The following is a 22,823-nucleotide window of genomic DNA, read 5'->3' as shown; positions in this document are numbered from 1 at the left end:
AGATCTCATTTGTCAATTTTGGCTTTCGTTGCCATTGCTTTTGGTGTTTTAGACATAAAGTCCTTGCCCATGCCTATGTCCTGAATGGTAATGCCTAGGTTTTCTTCTAAGGTATTTATGCTTTTAGGTCTACGGTTTAAGTCTTTAATCCATCTTGAATTGATCTTTGTATAAGGTGTAAGGAAGGGATCCAGTTTCAGCTTTCTACATATGGCTAGCCAGTTTTCCCAGCACCATTTATTAAATAGGGAATCCTTTCCCCATTGCTTGTTTTGTCAGGTTTGTCAAAGATCAGATAGTTGTAGATATGCGGCATTATTTCTGAGGGCTCTGTTCTGTTCCATTCATCTATATCTCTGTTTTGGTACCAGTACCATGCTGTTTTGGTTACTGTAGCCTTGTAGTATAGTTTGAAGTCAGGTAGTGTGATGCCTCCAGCTTTGTTCTTTTGGCTTAGGATTGACTTGGTGATGTGGGCTCTTTTTTGGTTCCATATGAACTTTAAATTAGTTTTTTCCAATTCTGTGAAGAAAGTCATTGGTAGCTTGATGGGGATGGCATTGAATCTATAAATGACCTTGGGCAGTATGGCCATTTTCATGATATTGATTCTTCCTACCCATGAGCATGGAATGTTCTTCCATTTCTTTGTATCCTGTTTTATTTCATTGAGCAGTGGTTTGTAGTTCTCCTTGAAGAGGTCCTTCATATCCCTTGTAAGTTGGATTCCTAGGTATTTTATTCTCTTTGAAGCAATTGTGAATGGGAGTTCACTCCTGATTTGGCTCTCTGTTTGTCTGTTATTGGTGTATAAGAATGCTTGTGATTTTTGTACGTTGATTTTGTATCCTGAGACTTTGTCGAAGTTGCTTATTAGCTTAAGGAGATTTTGTGCTGAGACAATGGGGTTTTCTAGATATACAATCATGTCTTCTGCAAACAGGGATAATTTGACTTCCTCTTTTCTTAATTGAATACCCATTATTTCCTTCTCCTGCCTAATTGCCCTGGCCAGAACTTCCAACACTATGTTGAATAGGAGTGGTGAGAGAGGGCATCCCTGTCTTGTGCCAGTTTTCAAAGGGAATGCTTCCAGTTTTTGGCCATTCAGTATGATATTGGCTGTGGGTTTGTCATAGATAGCTCTTATTATTTTGAGATACGTCCCATCAATACCTAATTTATTGAGAGTTTTTAGCATGAAGGGTTGTCAAATTTTGTGAAAGGCCTTTTCTGCATCTATTGAGATAATCATGGGGTTTTTGACTTTGGTTCTGTTTATATGCTGGATTACATTTATTGATTTGTGTATATTGATTTGCATATATATTGATTTGTGTATATTGAACCAGCCTTGCATCCAAGGGATGAAGCCCACTTGATCATGGTGGATAAGCTTTTTGATGTGCTGCTGGATTCGGTTTGCCAGTATTTTATTGAGGATTTTTGCATCAATGTACATCAAGGATATTGGTCTAAAATTCTCTTTTTTAGTTTTGTCTCTGCCTGGCTTTGGTATCAGGATGATGCTGGCCTCATAAAATGAGTTAGGGAGGATTCCCTCTTTTTCTATTGATTGGAATAGTTTCAGAAGGAATGGTACCAGTTCCTCCTTGTACCTCTGGTAGAATTCGGCTGTGAATCCATTTGGTCCTGGACTCTTTGGTTGGTAAGCTGTTGATTATTGCCACAATTTCAGCTTCTGTTATTGGTCTATTTGGAGATTCAACTTCTTTCTGGTTTAGTCTTGGGAGAGTGTATGTTTCAAGGAATTTATCCATTTCTTCTAGATTTTCTAGTTTATTTGCATAGAGGAGTTTGTAGCATTCTCTGATGGTAGTTTGTATTTCTGTGGGATTGTTGGTGCTATCCCCTTTCTCATTTTTTATTGCATCTATTTGATTCTTCTCTCTTTTTTTCTTTATTAGTCTTGCTAGCAGTCTATCAATTTTGTTGATCCTTTCAAAAAACCAGCTCCTGGATTCATTAATTTTTTGAAGGGTTTTTTGTGTCTCTATTTCCTTCAGTTCTGCTCTGATTTTAGTTATTTCTTGCCTTCTGCTAGCTTTTGAATGTGTTTGCTCTTGCTTTTCTAGTTCTTTTAATTGTGATGTTAGGGTGTCCATTTTGGATCTTTCTGCTTTCTCGTGTAGGCATTTAGTGCTATAAATTTCCCTCTACACACTGCTTTGAATGCATCCCAGAGATTCTGGTATGTTGTGTCTTTGTTCTCGTTGGTTTCAAAGAACATCTTTATTTCTGCCTTCATTTCGTTATGTACCCAGTAGTCATTCAGGAGCAGGTTGTTCAGTTTCCATGTAGTTGAGCGGTTTTGAGTGAGTTTCTTAATCCTGAGTTCTAGCTTGATTGCACTGTGATCCGAGAGATAGTTTGTTATAATTTCTGTTCTTTTACATTTGCTGAGGAGAGCTTTACTTCCAAGTATGTGGTCAATTTTGGAATAGGTGTGGTGTGGTGCTGAAAAAAATGTATATTCTCTTGATTTGTGGTGGAGAGTTCTGTAGATTCTATTAGTTCCACTTGGTGCAGAGCTGAGTTCAACTCCTGGTCATCCCTGTTAACTTTCTGTGTCGTTGATCTGTCTAATGTTGACAGTGGGGTGTTAAAGTCTCCCATTATTATTGTGTGGGTGTCCAAGTCTCTTTGTAGGTCACTCAGGACTTGCTTTATGAATCTGGGTGCTCCTGTATTGGGTGCATATATATTTACGATAGTTAGCTCTTCTTGTTGAATTGATCCCTTTACCATTATGTAATGGTCTTCTTTGTCTCTTTTGATCTTTCCTGGTTTAAAGTCTGTTTTATCAGAGACTAGAATTGCAACCCCTGCCTTTTTTGCTTTCCATTTGCTTGGTAGATCTTCCTCCATCCTTTTATTTTGAGCCTATGTGTGTCTCTGCACGTGAGATGGTTTTCCTGAATACAGCACACTGATGGGTCTTGACTCTTTATCCAATTTGCCAGTCTGTGTCTTTTAATTGGAGCATTTAGGCCATTTACATTTAAAGTTAATATTGTTATGTGTGAATTTGATCCTGTCATTATGATGTTAGCTGGTTATTTTGCTCATTAGTTGATGCAGTTTCTTCCTAGCCTCGGGGGTCTTTACAATTTGGCATGATTTTGCAGTGGCTGGTACTGGTTGTTCCTTTCCATGTTTAGTGCTTCCTTCAGGAGCTCTTTTAGGGCAGGCCTGGTGGTGACAAAATCTCTCAGCATTTGCTTGTCTGTAAAGGAGTTTATTTCTCCTTCACTTATGAAGCTTAGTTTGGCTGGATATGAAATTCTGGGTTGAAAATTCTTTTCTTTAAGAATATGGAATATTGGCCCCCACTCTCTTCTGGCTTGAAGAGTTTCTGCTGAGAGATCAGCTGTTAGTCTGATGGGCTTCCCTTTGTGGGTAACCTGACCTTTCTCTCTGGCTGCCCTTAACATTTTTTCCTTCATTTCAACTTTGGTGAATCTCACAATTATGTGTCTTGGAGTTGCTCTTCTCAAGGAGTATCTTTGTGGCATTCTCTGTATTTCCTGAATCTGAATGTTGGCCTGCCTTGCTAGATTGGGGAAGTTCTCCTGGATAATAACCTGCAGAGTTTTCCAACTTGGTTCCTTTCTCTCCGTCACTTTCAGGTACACCGATCAGATGTAGATTTGGTCTTTTCACATAGTCCCATATTTCTTGGAGGCTTTGCTCATTTCTTTTTATTCTTTTTTCTTTAAACTTCTCTTCTCACTTCATTTCATTCATTTCATCTTCCATCACTGATACCCTTTCTTCCAGTTGATTGCATTGGCTCCTGGGGCTTCTGCATTCTTCATGTAGTTCTCGAGCCTTGGTTTTCAGCTCCATCAGCTCCTTTAAGCACTTCTCTGTATTGGTTATTCTAGTTATACATTCTTCTAAATTTTTTTCAAGTGTTCATCTTCTTGCCTTTGGTTTGAGTATCCTCACGTAGCTCAGAGTAATTTGATCATCTGAAGCCTTCTTCTCTCAGCTCATCAAAGTCATTCTCCGTCCAACTTTGCTCCGTTGCTGGTGAGGAACCGCATTCCTTTGGAGGAGGAGAGGTGCTCTGCTTCTTAGAGCTTCCAGTTTTTCTGCTGTTTTTTCCCCATCTTTGTGGCTTTATCTACTTCTGGACTTTGATGATGGTGATGTACGGATGGGTTTTTGGTGTGGATGTCCTTTCTGTTTGTTAGTTTTCCTTCTAAAAGACAGGACCTTCAGCTGCAGGTCTGTTGGAGTACCCGGCCGTGTGAGGTGTCAGTCTGCCCCTGCTGAGGGGTGCCTCCCAGTTAGGCTGCTCTGGGGTCAGGAGTCAGGGACCCACTTGAAGAGGCAGTCTCCCCGTTCTCAGATTTCCAGCTGCGTGCTGGGAGAACCACTGCTCTCTTCAAAGCTGTCAGATAGGGACATTTAAGTCTGCAGAGGTTACTGCTGTCTTTTTGTTTGTCTGTGCCCTGCCCCCAGAGGTGGAGCCTACAGAGGCAGGCAGGCCTCCTTGAGCTGTGGTGGGCTCCACCCAGTTCGAGCTTCCAGGCTGCTTTGTTTACCTAAGTGAGCCTGGGCAATGGCGGGCGCCCCTCCCCCAGCCTCGCTGCCGCCTTGCAGTTTGATCTCAGACTGCTGTGCTAGCAATCAGCAAGACTCCATGGGCCTAGGACCCTCTGAGCCAGGTGCGAGATATAATCTCCTGGTGTGCCATTTTTTAAGCCTGTCAGAAACGTGCAGTCTTCGAGTGGGAGTGACCCGATTTTCCAGGTGCCATCTGTCACCCCTTTCTTTGACTAGTAAAGGGAACTCCCTGACCCCTTGCACTTCCTGAATGAGGCAATACCTCACCCTTCTTCCGCTCGTGCACGGTGCACGCACCCACTGACCTGCGCCCACTGTCTGGCACTCCCTAGTGAGATGAACCTGGTACCTCAGATGGAAATGCAGAAATCACCCATCTTCTGTGTCGCTCACGCTGGGAGCTGTAGACCGGAGCTGTTCCTATTCGGCCATCTTGGCTCCTCCAGGACAGTGGTTTTATAGTTCTCTGTAAAGAGTAAGTGTCCTAGTCTAACGTGACTGCTATGTAGTATCTGGATGGCCTCTTGATCTTCAGGGGTACATGTCTTCCAGCCAGGGTAGGTGTCTTCTGGCTGGCTCTCTTCCTGCTTCTGCTATCTTGCTGATATATGCTGCTGTTGCAAGTAGTCTTGCATCTTGAGACTGGGCCTGAAAAGGGAGAAGGTACTCATCACTTCAAGCTTTCAGGCCCCGGGAGAATGTTTGAACCCCCTGTTCTGCTGGCCACCTTCCTAAAGGATCACTGAGGTGCCAGGCAAGAGTGAGCCGCTTGGGTATCCAGAGAGCTCCCAGTACCTTTCTGCTACTTTTCTCTACCCCTGTATTTTGCTTGGCTTGGTTCTCTAAGTTGACTCAGCTCCACGTAAAGTCGGGAACTTCTCTCACAAACAGACCTTCAGCTTCTCCAGTGGGGATGTGAATTTTGGAGAGGGGGATTGCCCTTTCCCACTTCCATTGTTGGGGCACTCACAGTGTTTGGGATGTCTCCCAGGTCCTGCAGGAGCAGTACACTTCCTGCAGAGGGTCTGTGGGTCCTCTCAGAATTGCTGGTCTGTTCTTGCAGTTGATCTGCAGCTAAAATTCACAATGCAAGCCTCCGCATACTGCTCTTTCTGGAGCTGCAATCTAGTCCTGCATCCCATCTACCATGATCACTGGAAAATCCTCATTTACTTTTTAAAAGGTCCAGAAAATGCTAATCTATAGAGATAGAAATTAGATTAGTGGTTGCCTAGGGCAGGATGGATGCAAAATTTCAGAGTGGGGGGTTAAAGGCTATTGTATAGAATCTTTTGGAGATAATACTGATTGTTGTAGTGGATGTAAAATTCTGTGAATATACTAGGAAACATTGAACTGTACACACTAATTGGTGAATCATATGGCATATGAATTATATGTCAACAAAGTTTTAGAAGACATTCCTTGCACTATTATATTAAAAAGTGCTGTTTGAGTTGTATGATTACTTCTCTCTATGTCAAGGGTACCTAACAGGCAGGAGCCTCTCACTTGCCACTGTTCTTAACAGTATTATAAAATAATTACATAAGACAGGTTATTTACATAATCTAGGTCATAAAAATTATTGCTTGACTAGAGTAATTGTAAACATAAAAGAACACCAAGCACACTAAAATAAATATGAGGTCATCAATCTTTTGTTTGTCTCCTTGGCATGCACCTATTCAGACTGTTAATATTATATATTAACTTCAAATTTTAGCTATATTTTAACTTGATTGATTTTTCCTCAGATATAAGTATGAGAAATGACAGAAAGAAACAACAACTGGAAAAGAAGCATTGCATAAGACCAGGATGTCTCTGAAATGGACGTCAGTCTTTCTGCTGACACAGCTCAGTTTTTACTTTAGCTCTGGGAGTTGTGGAAAGGTGCTGGTGTGGCCCACAGAATACAGCCATTGGATAAATATGAAGACAATCCTGGAAGAGCTTGTTCAGAAAGGTCATGAGGTGACTGTGTTGACATCTTCGGCTTCTATTCTTGTCAATGCCAGTAAATCATCTGCTATTAAGTTTGAAGTTTATCCTACATCTTTAACTAAAAATGATTTGGAAGATTCTCTTCTGAAAATGCTGGATAGATGGACATATAGTATTTCAAAAAATACATTTTGGTCATATTTTTCACAACTACAAGAAATGTGTTGGGAATATACTGACTATAGTAAAAAGCTCTGTAAAGATGCAGTTTTGAACAAGAAACTTATGAGAAAACTACAAGAGTCAAAATTTGATGTCCTTCTGGCAGACGCCATTAATCCCTGTGGTGAGCTGCTGGCTGAGCTATTTAACATACCCTTTCTGTACAGTCTCCGCTTCTCTGTTGGCTACATAGTTGAGAAGAATGGTGGAGGATTTCTGTTCCCTCCTTCCTACGTACCTGTTGTTATGTCAGAATTAAGTGATCAAATGATTTTCATGGAGAGGATAAAAAATATGATATATATGCTTTATTTTGACTTTTGGTTTCAAGCATATGATCTGAAGAAGTGGGACCAGTTTTATAGTGAAGTTCTAGGTAAGTCATGTGTCCAATTGGTGTTTATTAAGTTCTAATTTTCCTGTGCCTTTGAAGGTGAGCTTATATAAATATAATGTGAGAAGATAGCGTTTTTATGGGAAATTATGAATTGCAAATGTAAAATGATCTATCAATCTCAAAAATATAGAATGTTGACCTTATAGGATCAGTTAGAACCCTGGGGCCATCACTCCTACAGGACACCCAGAGAGTCATAAACCTTCAACGTAAAACACCTATGATTTCTTTAAACCATCACATATCATTTTGCTATACATTTTTTCATCTTAAAAAAGTCAATGGATACTTCAAGAAACATCTTCATGAAGGCAGACATACAAATTTTATATTTACATATATTTCTAGAAAAATTATCAATGCAGGATTGAGGAACTTGTTTCTCTTTGAGTACATCAATTTCCTCATTTAGAAATTAAAATTTGTTTTTCATATAAGAAGAAAGATTCCTTCACAGTTGAAAAATATTGTGGCTCTACTCCAGAAACAGAAGCCTAAAACTTGAGATTTCTAATGTTTATACATTCCTTCAATAACAGCTTGACAATTATTTCCTTCACTTTGTTGAAAGTGAACTTCTAAGTTTTAATCTATATTTTATTAAACTGCACCTCTCCATCAAAGAAAATAAGGGCCAAATTAAGGGAGAGCACATATCTCTATGTCAATAAATTCTGAAAATTTTTTAATTCTCATTTGTAAATATATTTATTTTAAAGATCTAATTATATTAAGATCTTAAGATGAAAAAAAAAAATCTTAAGATGAACCAAGTCAGTAGTAGGTATAAAGATTTCAGAGTTACTCTCAAAAAACTCATGGTTTACTTGGAGAACCAAGGATCAAAGGACTAGCTTAATAAATTGTAGAAACTAGAGTACTTTCTGGAAAGCTGTTTTCGTGGGTAAGGTAAGATGAATTAATTGTGGAACTGAAAGAGTTGTTTAAGGTATATTTGTTACTATTGCAGCTTCAGAGAGAAGACAAATGCATATTTAAGTTCATAGTGGCTACATTAGTCCATTCTCACACTGCTGTAAAGAAATACCTGAGACTGGGTAATTTATAAAGAAAAGAAGTTTAATAGACTCATGGTTCCATATGGCTGGGATGCCTCAAGAAACATTTTTTTTTTTTTTTGGTATTTATTGATCATTCTTGGTTGTTTCTCAGAGAGGGGGATGTGGCAGGGTCATAGGATAATAGTGGAGAGAATGTCAGCAGATAAACACGTGAACAAAGGTCTCTGGTTTTCCTAGGCAGAGGTCCCTGCAGCCTTCTGCAGTGTTTGTGTCCCTGGGTACTTTAGATTAGGGAGTGGTGATGACTCTTAACAAGCATGCTGCCTTCAAGCATCTGTTTAACAAAGCACATCTTGCACCGCCCTTAATCTATTTACCCCTGAGTTGAAACAGCACATGTTTCAGAAAGCACAGGGTTGGGGGTAAGGTTATAGATTAACAGCATCCCAAGGCAGAAGAATTTCTCCTAGTACAGAACAAAATGGAGTCTCCTATGTCTACTTCTTTCTACACAGACACAGTAACAATCTGATCTCTCCTTCTTTTCCCCACATTTCCCCCTTTTCTTTTCGACAAAACCGCCATTGTCATCATGGCCCGTTCTCGATGGTCACTGTCTCTTCGGCACTGTAGGGTACACCTCCCAGAGGGGGAGGCTGGGCAGAGGCGCTCCTCACTTCCCAGATGGGGTGGCCAGGCAGAGGCGCTCCCCACTTCCCAGACGGGGTGGCCAGGCAGAGGCGCTCCCCACTTCCCCGATGGGGCGGCTGGGCAGAGGCGCTCTCCACTTCCCAGATGGGGCAGCCAGGCAGAGGTGCTCCTCACCTCCTAAACGTGGTGGTGGCCAGGCAGAGGTGCTCCTCACCTCCCAGAAGGGGCGGCCGGGCAGAGGGACTCCTCACTTCCTAGATGATGGGCGGCCGGGCAGAGGTGCTCCCCACTTCCCAGACGGGGTGGCTGGGCAGAGGCGCTCCTCACTTCCCAGACGGGGCGGCCGGGCAGAGGCGCTCCTCACTTCTCAGACGGGGCGGCCAGGTAGAGACGCTCCTCACTTCCCAGACGGGGTGGCGGCCGGGCCGAGGCGCTCCTCACTTCTCAGATGGGGCAGCCGGGCAGAGATGCTCCTCAGTTCCCAGACGGGGTGGCCAGGCAGAGGCGCTCCCCACTTCCTAGACAGGGCAGCTGGGCAGAGGCGCTCCTCAGTTCCCAGACAGGGCGGCCGGGCAGAGGCGCTCCTCAGTTCCCAGTGGGGGTGGCCAGGCAAAGGCGCTCCTCACTTCCCAGATGGGGCAGACGGGCAGCGGTGCTCCTCACCTCCTAGACTGGGTGGTAGCCGGGCAGAGGCGCTCTTCACCTCCCAGAAGGGGCAGCTGGGCAGAGGGACTCCTCACTTCCCAGATGATGGGTAGCCAGGCAGAGGCGCTCCTCACTTCCCAGACAGGGCGGCCAGGCAGAGACTCTCCTCACTTCCCAGATGAGGCAGCTGGGCAGAGTCGCTCCTCACTTCCCAGACAGGGCGGTGGCTGGACAGAGTTGCTTCTCACTTCCCAGATGGGGCGGCCGGGCAGAGGCGCTCCTCACTTCCCAGATGGGGCGGCCGGGCAGAGGCGCTCCCCACTTCCCAGATGGGGTGCCGGGCAGAGACGCTCCTCACTTCCCAGACGGGGCGGTGGCCAGGCAGAGGTGCTCCTCACTTCCAGATGGGGCAGCGGCGCAGATGCGCTCCTCAGTTCCCAGATGGGGCGGCTGGGCAGAGGCACTCCTCACATCCCAGATGATGGGCGGCCAGGCAGACACTCTCCTCACTTCCTAGACAGGGTGGCGGCCAGGCAGAGGCTGTAATCTTAGCACTTTGGGAGGCCAAGGCAGGCAGCTGGGAGATGGAGGTTGTAGAGAGCCGAGATCACGCCACTGCACTCCAGCCTGGGCAACATTGAGCATTGAGTGAGTGAGACTCCGTCTGCAATCCCAGCACCTTGGGAGGCCGAGGCAGGCAGATCACTCGAGGGTAGGAGCTGGAGACCAGCCCGGCCAACACAGCCAAACCTCATCTCCACCAAAAATACACAAGCCAGTCAGGTGTGGCGGTGGCTGCCTGCAATCCCAGGCATTCGGCAGGCCGAGGCATGAGAATCACAGGAGCCCGAGGCAGGGAGATTGCAGCGAACTGAGATCAGGGCAGTACAGTCCAGCCTCGGCAACAGAGGGAGACCCTGGAGAGAAAAACAAAGAAAAAAGGAAGGAAGGAAGGAAGGGAGGGAGGGAGGAAGGAAGGAACAGAATCATGGTGAAAGGCTAAGGGGAAGCAAGCTTGGATCTTCTCACTTAGCGGCAGGAGAGAGAAGTCCAAGTAGGGGAAATGCCAGACATTATAAAACTATCAGATCTCATGAGAACTCACTCAATATCATGAGAACAGCATGGAGGAATCCACCCCATGATCCAATCACCTGCCACTGGGTCCCTCCCTCGACACATGAGGATTATGGGGATTATAATTCAAGATGAGAGATTTGGGTGGGGACAGCCAAACCATATTAGTGACTTATTTTAATAATTATTTATCATTGTGAATATACTGATGTTACATTAAAGATGTGATTTCTTCTTACAGACCTCTGAACACTTTGCCTTGCTTATATATACATAAGAGCAACATATGCAATACGTAAAAATTAAATGATGACTATATATAAATGTATTTATATATTATATAAATGTATTTAATATAATGTATTTAATATAATGTATTTACATTATATTAAATTATTTTATTAAATAATTTAAATATTAAATTAAAACAAAAATATTAAATTAAATATTAAATATTAAATATTATTTAATTTTATTAATATTAATATTTTATTAATAAAATAAAAATAAAATCTTGTTAATATTAAATATTAAATTTTATTTAATATGAAATGTTAAAAATTAAAAATTAAATAAAAACTATTAAATTAAAATATATTAATGTATATTAAATACATTAATTTAATATAATGTATTATATTATACAAATGTATTTATATATTTTATCAATGCGCAGACATTTGATTTATTTTTGGGTACGTTATTCCAAATCCTTTCAGGAAAATACCTGCATATTCAATATTAAAATAACACTTCTCATGTTAGCTACCTTTTGTTTTGTTTTGTTTTGTTTTGTTTTTTTCCATCAGGAAGACCCACTACATTATTTGAGACAATGGGGAAAGCCGAAATGTGGCTCATTCGAACCTATTGGGATTTTGAATTTCCTCGCCCATTCTTACCAAATGTTGATTTTGTTGGAGGACTTCACTGTAAACCAGCTGAACCATTGCCTAAGGTGAACGTATTCTTGTTTGATTTGTTTGCTTGACATTTTCAGAAGGAATGGCTGGATATGTTTCTTTCAGAGTGTTTCACTCAGAGTGAGGGGAACATGAGAGGTCAAAAAAAAGGACTTGCCGTTAGAAAATCATATATTTCTATACTATCACAAGTAGGTGAATGTTATTATCATTAAAGACCAAAGAGGATTACTAGAGAGATTTTGAAAACAGAGTTGGTTAAAGTAAGGCCTTCATTGTGCAACCCAAAAGACAGTATGGTTCATTTCTTCAAAAAATATTTGTAGAATGATTAATACAAACCACAAGTAAGTGCTGGATTTTCAGAGAATAAAGGTAGCACAGTTTCTGCTCCCTCATGCCTTACATTGTACTTTGAAAGATAGAATAAAAACAAGTGAAAAAGGAAAGTCTAAAAATGTTATAAGGAAAGACCACAATGATAAAGAAATATGCAGAAGAGATCCCAAACTCATTGACAATTAAAGTGAGTACTCAATAATGTGCAGAGATAGGTGAAACGATGAGGGGGTGAGAAAGACACAAAAAGAAAACCAGAGGCCAGGCAAGGTGGCTCACACCTATAATCCCTGAACTTTGGGAGGCAGAGAAGGGATGATTGCCTGGGCTCAGGAGTTTGAGACCAGCCTGGGCAACATGGTAAAACCTCATCTTTAACAAAAATAAAAATAATAGCCAGGCATGGTGGTGTGTGCCTGTAGTCTCATAGTCCCAGCTACTTAAGAGGCTGAGGCAGGAGGCTTGCTTGAGTCTGGGGGCAGAGGTTGTAATAAGCTGAGACCACACCACTGAACTCTAGCCTGTGCAACGGAGTGAGACTCTGTCTCAAAAACAAACAAATAAACAAACACAACAGTAAAGGCTTGCATTAAGGCAGAAAAGTAGAAAAGCAGTAAGGGCAGTTCCCAGGTCTCCAAATTTAGTTTACAGGAAAAGGTTGAGTAAAGAGTCGATGATGGGCCGGGCGCGGTGGCTTACGCCTGCAATCCCAGCACTTCGGGAGGCCGAGGCAGGCGGATCGCCTGAGGTCAGGAGTTTGAGATCAGACTAGCCAGCATGGTGAAACCCCGTCTCTACTAAAAATACAAAAATTAGTCAGGCATGTTGGCAGGCACCTGTAATAGCAGCTACTCGGGAAGCTGAGGCAGGAGAATCGCTTGAACCCGGGAGGAGGAGGTTGCAGAGAGCCGAGATCAAGCTATGCACAACAGCCTGGGCAACAGAGTGAGACTCTGTCTCAAAAAACAAATATATATATATATATATATATATGAAATTTGATATACCCATTAAGGACAATGGAGAGCTACTGAAAAGAGTTAAGAAATGAAGAGATATGAACAGATTTCCTTTCAAAAAAAATCCCAATGTTCTCAATGTATAATATTACACAAGGGCAACTTTGTACAATGTAAAGATCATTTCGGAACTTTTACAGGAGTTTAGGCAATCATGACTACTTTTACAATAATAATCACAACTTCATATTGTGTTGTGTGGAAAAAAAGTAGTTACCACAGATAAAACACTTAAGTTGTCTCTGACACATCGCCAGTGATCCAAAGATATTGTTGATATTATGATTATTATTTTAGTCATTATTTCTAATATTTTAAATTAGCTAATATGTGCCAGCCATTTAAGATATCAGTCTTCATTTAATACTGATTGATTTTCCTAGCAAAGTCCTAGAGAACAGATAACTCTGTGTGCTTGTTTAAATATAAATGTTTAAGTTTGAGCAGTCAGTTGAACAAGCTGGAAAGCTAAAGTTGTAAAGGTGGAGGCACTTCATTAATATTCCAGCTTAAAAAGTAGTTCTGTGTACTCTTATCTTATTCTCAAAAAAAAAAATCCTCACTCACATTAAAAGAAAGTGATAGTGCCAGTAGAAGGGGAAGAGAGTAGGAGAATAAGAAGGACAAGGAATAAATGACTAGTAGTACAATAGTGATTATTACTGATACTAGCATGATCTCAGCTCACTGCAACCTCCACCCCCCAGGTTCAAGTGATTCTGATTCTCCTGCCTCACCCTCTGAAGTAGCTGGGATTACAGGCACCCGTCAACACATCCGGATAATTTTTGTATTTTTGGTAGAGACAGAGTTTCGCCATGTTGGCCAGGCTGGTCTCGAACTCCTGACCTCAGGTGATCCACTCGCCTCAACCTCCCAAAGTGCTGGGATTACAAGTGTGAGCCTCCGTGCCTGGCCCTAGCTGTTGTTGTTAACTTGCAAAATGTAGACTTGAATCTAAGTACATAATTGTGAAACCGATTATCTAATTCTTTTGTACACAAAAGAATTGTTGCCACAAATTTGCTTGCTTTTCCATTATGTATTAGATTCTCAGATAATGTTTGTATATTTCAAAAGAATAAGACTCTTGCCAAAAATATCAAGTGTTTGAAAAATGCATATAGTTATTGCCTTTATAATATACCCACATGAAACTGTACAGAGAATAAATCATGATGGTAAGATTCATTATTAGTAGCAAATATTCATTTAAAAACTCTGGAAATAATTCAAATATCTTACATTAAGAAATAGTTAAAAACTTACACAATGTGCATAGCAAGCCATTACAATCCTTTTTTTCAAAACAATGTTTAATTACACTGTCAGCCATAGTACAGGTATAGTTGGAAACTAAGGAACAAAATGATGAGTAGAACAAGATCACAATTTTTTTGTAGGATGAAAAGGCATACACAATGAGAAAAAATTTTCTAAATAAACATTGCATATGTACATTGAGTTATATAAATAGAATTAAAACCATAATGAAATGGTACACATTTTAAATTGAAATAGAGATATGGGAAAAATGATTTTTTTCCTACATTTTCATAGTTTTACAAGACTACTTACATTGATCTTCTATTACCATTACTTTCATAAAGATGTCACAGAATGAGATCAGTGCTGATCTGTCTATAAACAGACTTTTTTTACTTCAATACTTGGTGGATGAAGAAGACTTTTGTCAGTGAATGAGACAAAACATTAAACTCAAGTTACATTAAATGTGGCTACAGGCAACTGCAATTACACTGAGTTCCTGGATGCCTCATGAATTATCTCTAATAGCCATACACTGAATCTCTAATTAAAACTGACGTCAGACTGGGCACACAAGTATGGCCAAGATGGTGAAAACTGTCTCTACTAAAAACAGAAAAATTAACCAGGTGTAGTGACAGGTCTCTGTAATCCCAGCTACTCAGGAGCCTGAGGCAGGAGCATTGCTTGAACCTGGGAGGCAGAGGTTGCAATGAGCCGAGACTGCATCATTGCACTCCAGCCTGGGTGACAGAGCAAGACTCCATCTCAAAATAAATAAATGAATAAATAAATAAATAAATAAATAAATGATGTCATAAAGTTAAATTATATTTTTGAAAAATACTTACCAATATATGGTCTGAATTGACATATTTTAGAATTTCTTTACTTGTAAACAGTTTTATAAAGAAATTTCCCCCAATGATTAGGACCAGAAAGTATTATTTGTTATGATAGAAGTGGTTGGTCATTATTTTACTGAGAAAAAAAGAATTTAGAACAAAAAGGATAACAGCAACAAAAAGATGAGTATACAATTTTGATGTGATATCCAGGAAACTTACGGGTCTACATTTCTTTTCCTCTCTCTTTTTCTTTTTTTTGGTGCGAGAATACATAGAGTGATGTGGCATTAGAGAATGGATTTAAGTTTAAAAACAGGAACACATCAGGAAACACAAGTCAGAATAATTCTCATTCATTTTGAAGCAAACACATATTCACCAGGAGCTTCATATAGTGTGAGGGAGCTACTCTAGAGGGTGAGCAGATCTCCACTGGAGAAAGGCTTGATGACCTCTCCCATTGTGGTTCAAGTGCTCCCTGTGAGACACAGCAAAGTGATGATGAGGGTCCCTAACATTAAGTTATAAATAGCACATCAATTTCACAGTGTGATTTCAGGACAAAAGGTATCATAGTCATACCTAAACAATGACCTGAGAAATAAGATCACTTAATTATGTAACTATATAGTATATAATACTGTATTATAAATGGAATTCTCAGAACTATTTCCCAGAAATTCCAAGCCCCAATACCAGACTGCTGAATGTCAGTGACTCTTATACTTCAGCTTTTAAGGTGTTTTGGGGGGGTGGGGGTGTTGGGGCAGTGAGGGGTAGTGGGGTAAGACTAGGAAACTCTAACTTTAAGTGAAATATAAAGGGTTAGAGAGCTAAAGAAGCTAAATAAATGTAGATATAAAATCATTCTAATTGTAACTAACTTTTCCTCATTGCTCATAGTCATGTAATGGCTCCAATGACTCCTAACTAAAAGAACTGAACAGAAAAAAATAAAATAAAACGACCCCAAATAAACACAAGAGATTTAGTCGAACTACAAAAAAAATATATATATAGAATTAAAGCCAAGTAAAGCTACTTTCCAATAACCTATGTTAGTAATTATAATATTATAAATAAAGTGTCTGGGTGTAATATTTTCTAGCATTATCTCCTCCCACTGCAGTATCATAGCTTTGTTTCATTTCTTCCTTACACACACATACATACATGCATGTGCACAATATTTACACAAATTTGTATAAAAGATCCCACATATATTATATTACACATCTCCTTTCAAAGAAACTGAATGATTATGTCAGTTTAAAAAAATTACTCCAGTAGCTTCTGAGTTTCTCATCTTAGATGTTTGTAACAATCCTGTCAATAGTGTTTTCTGTGCTGTTGCTCTTTTCTGATAGAACAAATTCTTTCTTCACAGGAAATGGAAGAGTTTGTGCAGAGCTCTGGAGAAAATGGTATTGTGGTGTTTTCTCTGGGGTCGATAATCAGTAACGTGTCAGAAGAAAGTGCCAACATGATTGCATCAGCCCTTGCCCAGATCCCACAAAAGGTTAGATAAAGTGCCTTAATTGTGGATGGCTACTAAATGAATGTGTTAAACTGTTCAAGAGTCCATTACAGAAATGTTCTGCCTGAAACTTTAACTGCTATGATACTTCTAATTATCTCAGACATCTGTTCAAAACAAAAACATATATGGAAGATCTTAAAATCATAAGAGAGGAATTTTGGTTGATAATAATGTTGGCATTAATACTGTGATCAGAAGGAAATATATTTAAGAGGTGTTAGTGAAGTTTGGTATTATCATGGTATCATAGCATGTACATAGAAATCACTAAATTTTGCCCTGTCATTTGCTCCTTTTGGTTTACAGGATTTTAGAAGGTACTGTATACACTATAGATATTATCAAAAAGCAGTTAAATTTTAATAAGTTACTGTACTATCACAATAACAATAAGCAGGTATTGAAAAAACTTTGAAATGTATCATGTAGCTTCATCTTACCAAGCAATCTGGCTGTTTTTACTTCCCGTGCATTGGAATAGGTCTATTTAATATTCTCTTCAGGGTGCCAGTCAGAGAAAGAGTGTCCTAATCTGACAAACCACTACTCTGGAGGTACTCACCTAGCCAGTTAGATTTAGAGAAAAAGAAAAACTTGTCTTCTCTTCTGGCTTGGATGCCACTAATGTCTTAAGCAGAAAAATGTAATGGAAAGGATGAAGATAGAATCCTGCTTTTAGGGTAGACTGTGTGCATTATTAAATGTGGCCCAACAAAGACTATCCTCTAAGAATCAGATTAGTGCCTTCTCCAGATTGAGGAAGGAGCAGAAAATTTAAATAAACATGGTAGGAACTTATTTTCTAATCTATAGAATATACCTACAATCTTTGTGTATTTTCAATTTATGTTGTAGTTTCTTATCTGCATAGCCCTCTCTGAATGATCTATGCAAGTTTTTGCTGAAAACACAGAGTTACTTTAACACTTGCATATCAAATACAAGGTCAACACTTGTAAATTTTACTCCAGTTTATAAAGGTTGCTTGGGAATTCTAAAATCAGTACCTTAATTTGATACTAGACATGGTAATGGCTGGCTATAGCTGACCATATATCAATGCTGTCAATGCTATGTAGCGCATCATCTAAGTGTGAAAGATCAGTTAAGCAAAATGTAGCAAAATACAATTTTATACATTTTCAGCATCTATACTGTTAATCATGAATTGTCAATGGGCTCCTTTTTCCTACGTTGTTAGCATTTACAAAAGTAGGAATACTGATAATAGTTTGAATTTGTGTCAAACACTGCCACTTGAAATTTTTCTTGAAAGTAGCACTTGATAATTAGCAAATTAAAAGAAATTACACATACTACATATGTAGCATTGATTTATTTCTCACCATAGGCTCAGTTTAAAGATTTAATCTTTGTAATCAATGATGTCAAATTCATAAAATAACTTATGATTAGTAGACAAGTGGAAATAAGCTAAACTCTTCTCATTTCACTCAAAAATTAATAAACTTATATTAAATTTGGAAGGTTACAGCTAGTATAAAGTATATAAAATAAATATATAGGTTATTACTAATTTGCTACTTTTTTATACTAGAATTAACATTGCCTAACAATTCTTTAATATTTGAATATTTCATTGATAATCGTGTGAACCCCAAATATCTGAGACAGGTCTCAGTAAATTTAGAAAGTTTATTTTGCCAACGTGAAGCCAGGAGGAGACATTCCTTTGAGTTTCTGGTTAGCCTTTCCAAAGGAGGCAATCAGATATGCATTTATCTCAGTGAGCAGAGGGGTGACTTTGAATAGAATGGGAGGCAGTGATTTGCTTAGTGACTTTGGGTCCCCCAGGCTTATTTTTCTTTTACATTTAAAAAAAATCTTTTGGAGAAAGCATTTTAGAAGAAAATGGGTCTCTGTTCTCAGGTTTTCATCTGATCTCTAATGGCAAGGATAGTTTATTCCTCAGCAGGTCCTGAATTATTAGGAAAGCTCATTTTTAGCAGGTTGTGAAGTCTCATGTCCTGTGAAGACAAAATAAAGGGAGGAAGGGAGGAAAACAGAAACAAACAAAAGAACAATCCTTTAAAATTAATATAGGCCACATTACTCTGAAGTCCATAAATCAGTAGGCAGGTATGAAAGTGGATTATGTATGTAAATTGGTTGCTGTTATTTTCTTCTGAAGTTTCAGTTGTCTAGCTTAATTTGTAGGGCTTTATGAAAGCGTGGCTTAGTTTACAGTGACTCCAAATTAGGAAAAATGGTGGAAGGGGAGGAAAAAAAACCTGAAGACACTATTTTGAAGATGTGTAGCCATGAAAAATTAGAATTCAGTCCAAACTGTAGACAGTAATAAAAATTGAAAAACATTAGGCAAGACTAGAATCTAACAACAGGTGTACTGTAATTTTTGAAACAAAATTTTTCTCTCTTGAGTTTCCCAATTTTACTAAAGACAAACCATGTTACAACTGATTTGCTTTATTATACTTGGCCTGATTATTGTATACAGAGGAGGAAGAATAATTTTTTATTTACATAGGCTTTTAAAGTGGCTTAGATGGAACTTTGTCTTATAGAAAGAAACTCAGATAGGACTTTTTTAAAGCTGAGGCAAGCCATAGATTTGTACCATCAAATACCTATGAGTTGGATGAATTGCTCTCCTCTTGGGGTTTCAAAATAAACTTGGGGCTCCTGGACCTGTCAGAAAGTTACATACTTTGCTTAACACAGTTCAGAAACCCTGTACATGGACCTTATAGATGAAGGTATGAGGCCAGTTTTCCCAAGGGGCTTTTATTGGATCCATAAGTTAAGTTTGATTCCCTAAAGGAAAGCACACAATTCCAGTGAAAGCCTTGATACAATAACCAGTTTATCCAATTGTTTTTTGTTATAAATGAAAATAGATTCTTATTGCACTTATGCAAATAACTGTATTGACAAAAGTAAAAAATACTCATAAATAGTTTCCAAATTCTGAAAAATCAGGTAGAGGGAAACAAATATGTTCTAAATTTTGTTCATAGGAGTATACTAAATTGTTAAAAGCTGTTAATAGCTTAAAAAAAAAAAGATTCCTTCACTCTGAAAAAAAAAAAAAACAAAGGATCAGCAATGTTTTAAGCAAAGTCAAAAAGATTACTTTGGTTTTCTATTAGTTCCGTCCATGTAGTTCATTCCTGTTCTGTTTGATATTCATGAACATTTTAGTTCTCCATGAGTCCTGAAAGTTTTTCTTCCATTCTAATGACACAATCTCCAAAATTATCAAAAACTTTTTTTCAAGAGCACGTTAGAATTTTATGGCTGAGTATAAAATCGCCTTCTAAAGAGGACCAAAGTCAGACAACAGTTGTCTGTGGATGGCAAAAAGTTTTAGGGCAGCCTCAGTCAAAGACACAATGGACAAGGAAATTTGTTACCTCTGTGGCACACAATAACTTAACAAATATAATTGCTACTGATAATGTACACACTAAGTCATATCAAAATTATAGGAGTTTCCCATAATTTTGGAACACATACCAATAACATATTCATATAAATACAGCTCAAAAAGACCAAACACCATTTCATATTTGACAATGTTTCCTGTATAATTTTCATACCAAATAAGCCAAATTATGTCATTTTTGGACTTTAGGGAAACTAGTAAATTAAAGGAATACTTAGGTCAGAAAAAAACATAATTTTGGAAAATTTGTCAAATATCAAAGGTTTAAATCACTTGATATCACAGGTAAAATAAATCAATCATTTGACTAAAGTAGTAACTCAAGGATTTCAAAAAAAGGCAAAAATCTTCATTCTTTGAGAGAGGAGACTCAATTTGCCAAACAACAAGCCCTAATAAAACAGCATGAACCAAATAACTTTGTTTTTCAAAATTTTATGAACAATCTATAAAATTCTAATCTTGACCATAAGATATAACTTTCCTCAGCCTTTCATAACCTTTATAATCTTTATTAAGAAGTCAGTTTATGCTTCAAGAAAACGTTGTTAATCTGACACAGGGGCCCATATGCTGGTCTTGCATTAGTGTGGCTTTGACATTAATGATTAATTTATGCATAAACTGAACTTATTTTATCTCTTAGTATCAGTTCTTACAATCTCTCACACCCACCTCTTCTCTGATAGTCCCTGGACCCTGAGGAGTTGACTAGCTTTTAGAAAACACTGTTAGCATTATGCCACAACAAACAGAACTTGAGGAAAAAGCTTACATGAGTTGAAAATGAGTTGAAGGAGAGTGTTACTATTTCACACCCTTTAAAAGGGGAGAGAAAACCAAAAACAGTGAGATGCAAGAAAAGTTAAACTTTGGGTTAAAAAAAATCTCCTATAATGTTTTAAGAGTAAATCAATCCCTTAAGAAAATTTTATTGTTCTAACCAACTATTTAGTGCATAAGTGCTTTTTTTACATCAAGCCCAATCTCTAGAAACACCATTATAATTTCCCTTTAATTACAGACAACTTGATCATATAAAAGATTTTTTTAATCTTCTTATTGTGACTTACACAGATCATTCATGATATGCTTGGACTTTCTGGTTTGTTCTGAACATCCTTCTTTCTTACACAACTGGTCATTTTATTCTAGGACTAAATTTACCATACAAGATTCTTTCTCATATAAAATTATTTCTCTTCAAGCTTTTTACAAAAAAAAAAAAAACTTTATTTTTATAACTTTCTTTACATCTCCCTTACTTCCTGGTTCCTTTTACCTTCTTTTATACATAACCTTTAAATAAGCTTTGAATTAGACAACACTTCTTCACCTTTTTAAAAAAGATGCACTTTTTTTTGGAAAGAATGTTTTCCTACAAATTTGTTTTGGAAAATACCCAAACAATGAAATATCTATTATTTAATTTAATATAACCTTAGATTCTAAATTATGAGTTTGTCTATAAGTATTTATCCCATTACATTTACCTAATTACTTTATTTAGTCATTTACCTAGAATATTCATGAAAAGTGCGATAGTCATCATTTAAAGTTATGAAATTGTCATTGCAAAATTATAACTGAGACAGTGAAAGAGATCTGACCTACCTAACTCCATCTTGCTTTTAACCTCCAAGCTCTCCATGTTTATTTCTGGGTGTAGGCCAAACTAACTTAGGGAGGAACTTAGTTTATAGTTTAACTTTGAAATAAAAATGATAACAGTCTTTTCCCAAAACAAACCTTACTGCCTGTGGACTAGATTGCTTAAAGCCACAAGATTGGAAGTTATGATAATCTTACTTAATTCAAGGTGTAGCTATTTTCATTAAACCAATATTAATGTCTTATTTATTAAAAATAGCACAAGCAAAGATCATTCTGTTTTGGGCTTGGTTTACAGTTTTGTAACCCCTATGTCAAATTTTGACACCTTAAAGTATTTGGAAAGAATAAGTATGAAATTTCTTGATTAATAAATGCAAACAAAAATATATGCTGGCAAGTCTTAATGCATTTCTAATATTATCATACTTTAGCAATAATTGTAAAGTTATCTTATTTATAAAAGATTTTATTTAAGTTACATAAACTTGAAAAAGCATTTGACTAGTCTTTTTTTCTGCAAAGTATTTAACTCAAGCACTTTTATTTTCTTAAGCCAATTAATTAGAGTTCTTTTATATATTTTCAGTAGTAAAACATTGTGTACAAAACACATAAATACGTAGATGTAGTAAGCATGCCAATAGAAGTACATCTTACAGGTTTATAAAAACTACTCTTTGCCATATTAGACTTTCAAATTCTTGATAACCTGTTTCAATAGGTAATCTGTATGAATACTTGATCAACATAGGCAGTTGTAAGGTAAATAATATTACATTTGCGTATTAAAAGAAACCATTCAGGTGAAAATCAAAGAGCAAAATTTACATCATAATGTACACAGAGAAAAAATTTGGTGTGCTAGAAGGAAAATAAAATAGATTTAATTGCCGATTAAACATAAAATTATGGAAATTATAATGGTCTTTTAAATACATGCAATCACATACACACACACAAAAGATTATATGGCTTTTACTTCAGAACTTTAGCTATGAGGTAAAAAAAATCACCAGCTTGCAGACAAAAACCTGTTGAATCAAAACAGTGGTTTTTAACTTAATAGAAAAATAAAAGCAAATTTAAAGCAAGAAGAAAATAAAACTTTTAAAAAGGAGAGAACTTAGGAATTCTATAGCTTGCAGGACAACTTTAGGGCTCTTAATGTATATGTGCACAAAGATCATATTATCTTCATTTTACATAAATTCTGCCAAGTAGAGATGTCATAAATCCTAACGGGCAATATCAGAGGATCATTCTTCTTGTTTCGTCCTCATTCTTAGA

The 22,823-nt window shown here is 38.0% G+C and overlaps 1 protein-coding gene across 3 annotated transcripts in view; it reads left to right on the top strand.

Annotated features, from left to right (window-relative positions):
- The first annotated feature begins 6,417 nt into the window (after nt 1–6,417).
- LOC100460599 (UDP-glucuronosyltransferase 2B17) overlaps nt 6,418–22,823 on the top strand; it is a 33,730-nt gene continuing 17,324 nt past the window's right edge. The window contains exons 1-4 of one of the 3 annotated variants that reach the window (XM_024246112.2): nt 6,418–6,730; nt 7,082–7,141; nt 11,367–11,515; nt 16,343–16,474. In XM_024246112.2, coding sequence (XP_024101880.1) covers nt 6,418–6,730; nt 7,082–7,141; nt 11,367–11,515; nt 16,343–16,474 — 654 coding nt within the window. Of the gene's footprint in view, nt 7,142–11,366; nt 11,516–16,342; nt 16,475–22,823 lie in introns of all 3 variants that reach the window. The other 2 variants (XM_024246111.2, XM_024246110.2) reach the window with 2 other exon arrangements.

The sequence above is a fragment of the Pongo abelii genome, chromosome 3, assembly GCF_028885655.2.
Source record: "Pongo abelii isolate AG06213 chromosome 3, NHGRI_mPonAbe1-v2.0_pri, whole genome shotgun sequence".
Lineage (NCBI taxonomy): Eukaryota > Metazoa > Chordata > Mammalia > Primates > Hominidae > Pongo > Pongo abelii.
Note: the sequence above shows the minus strand (reverse complement) of the source record. Positions and strands in the feature narration are given on the sequence as shown.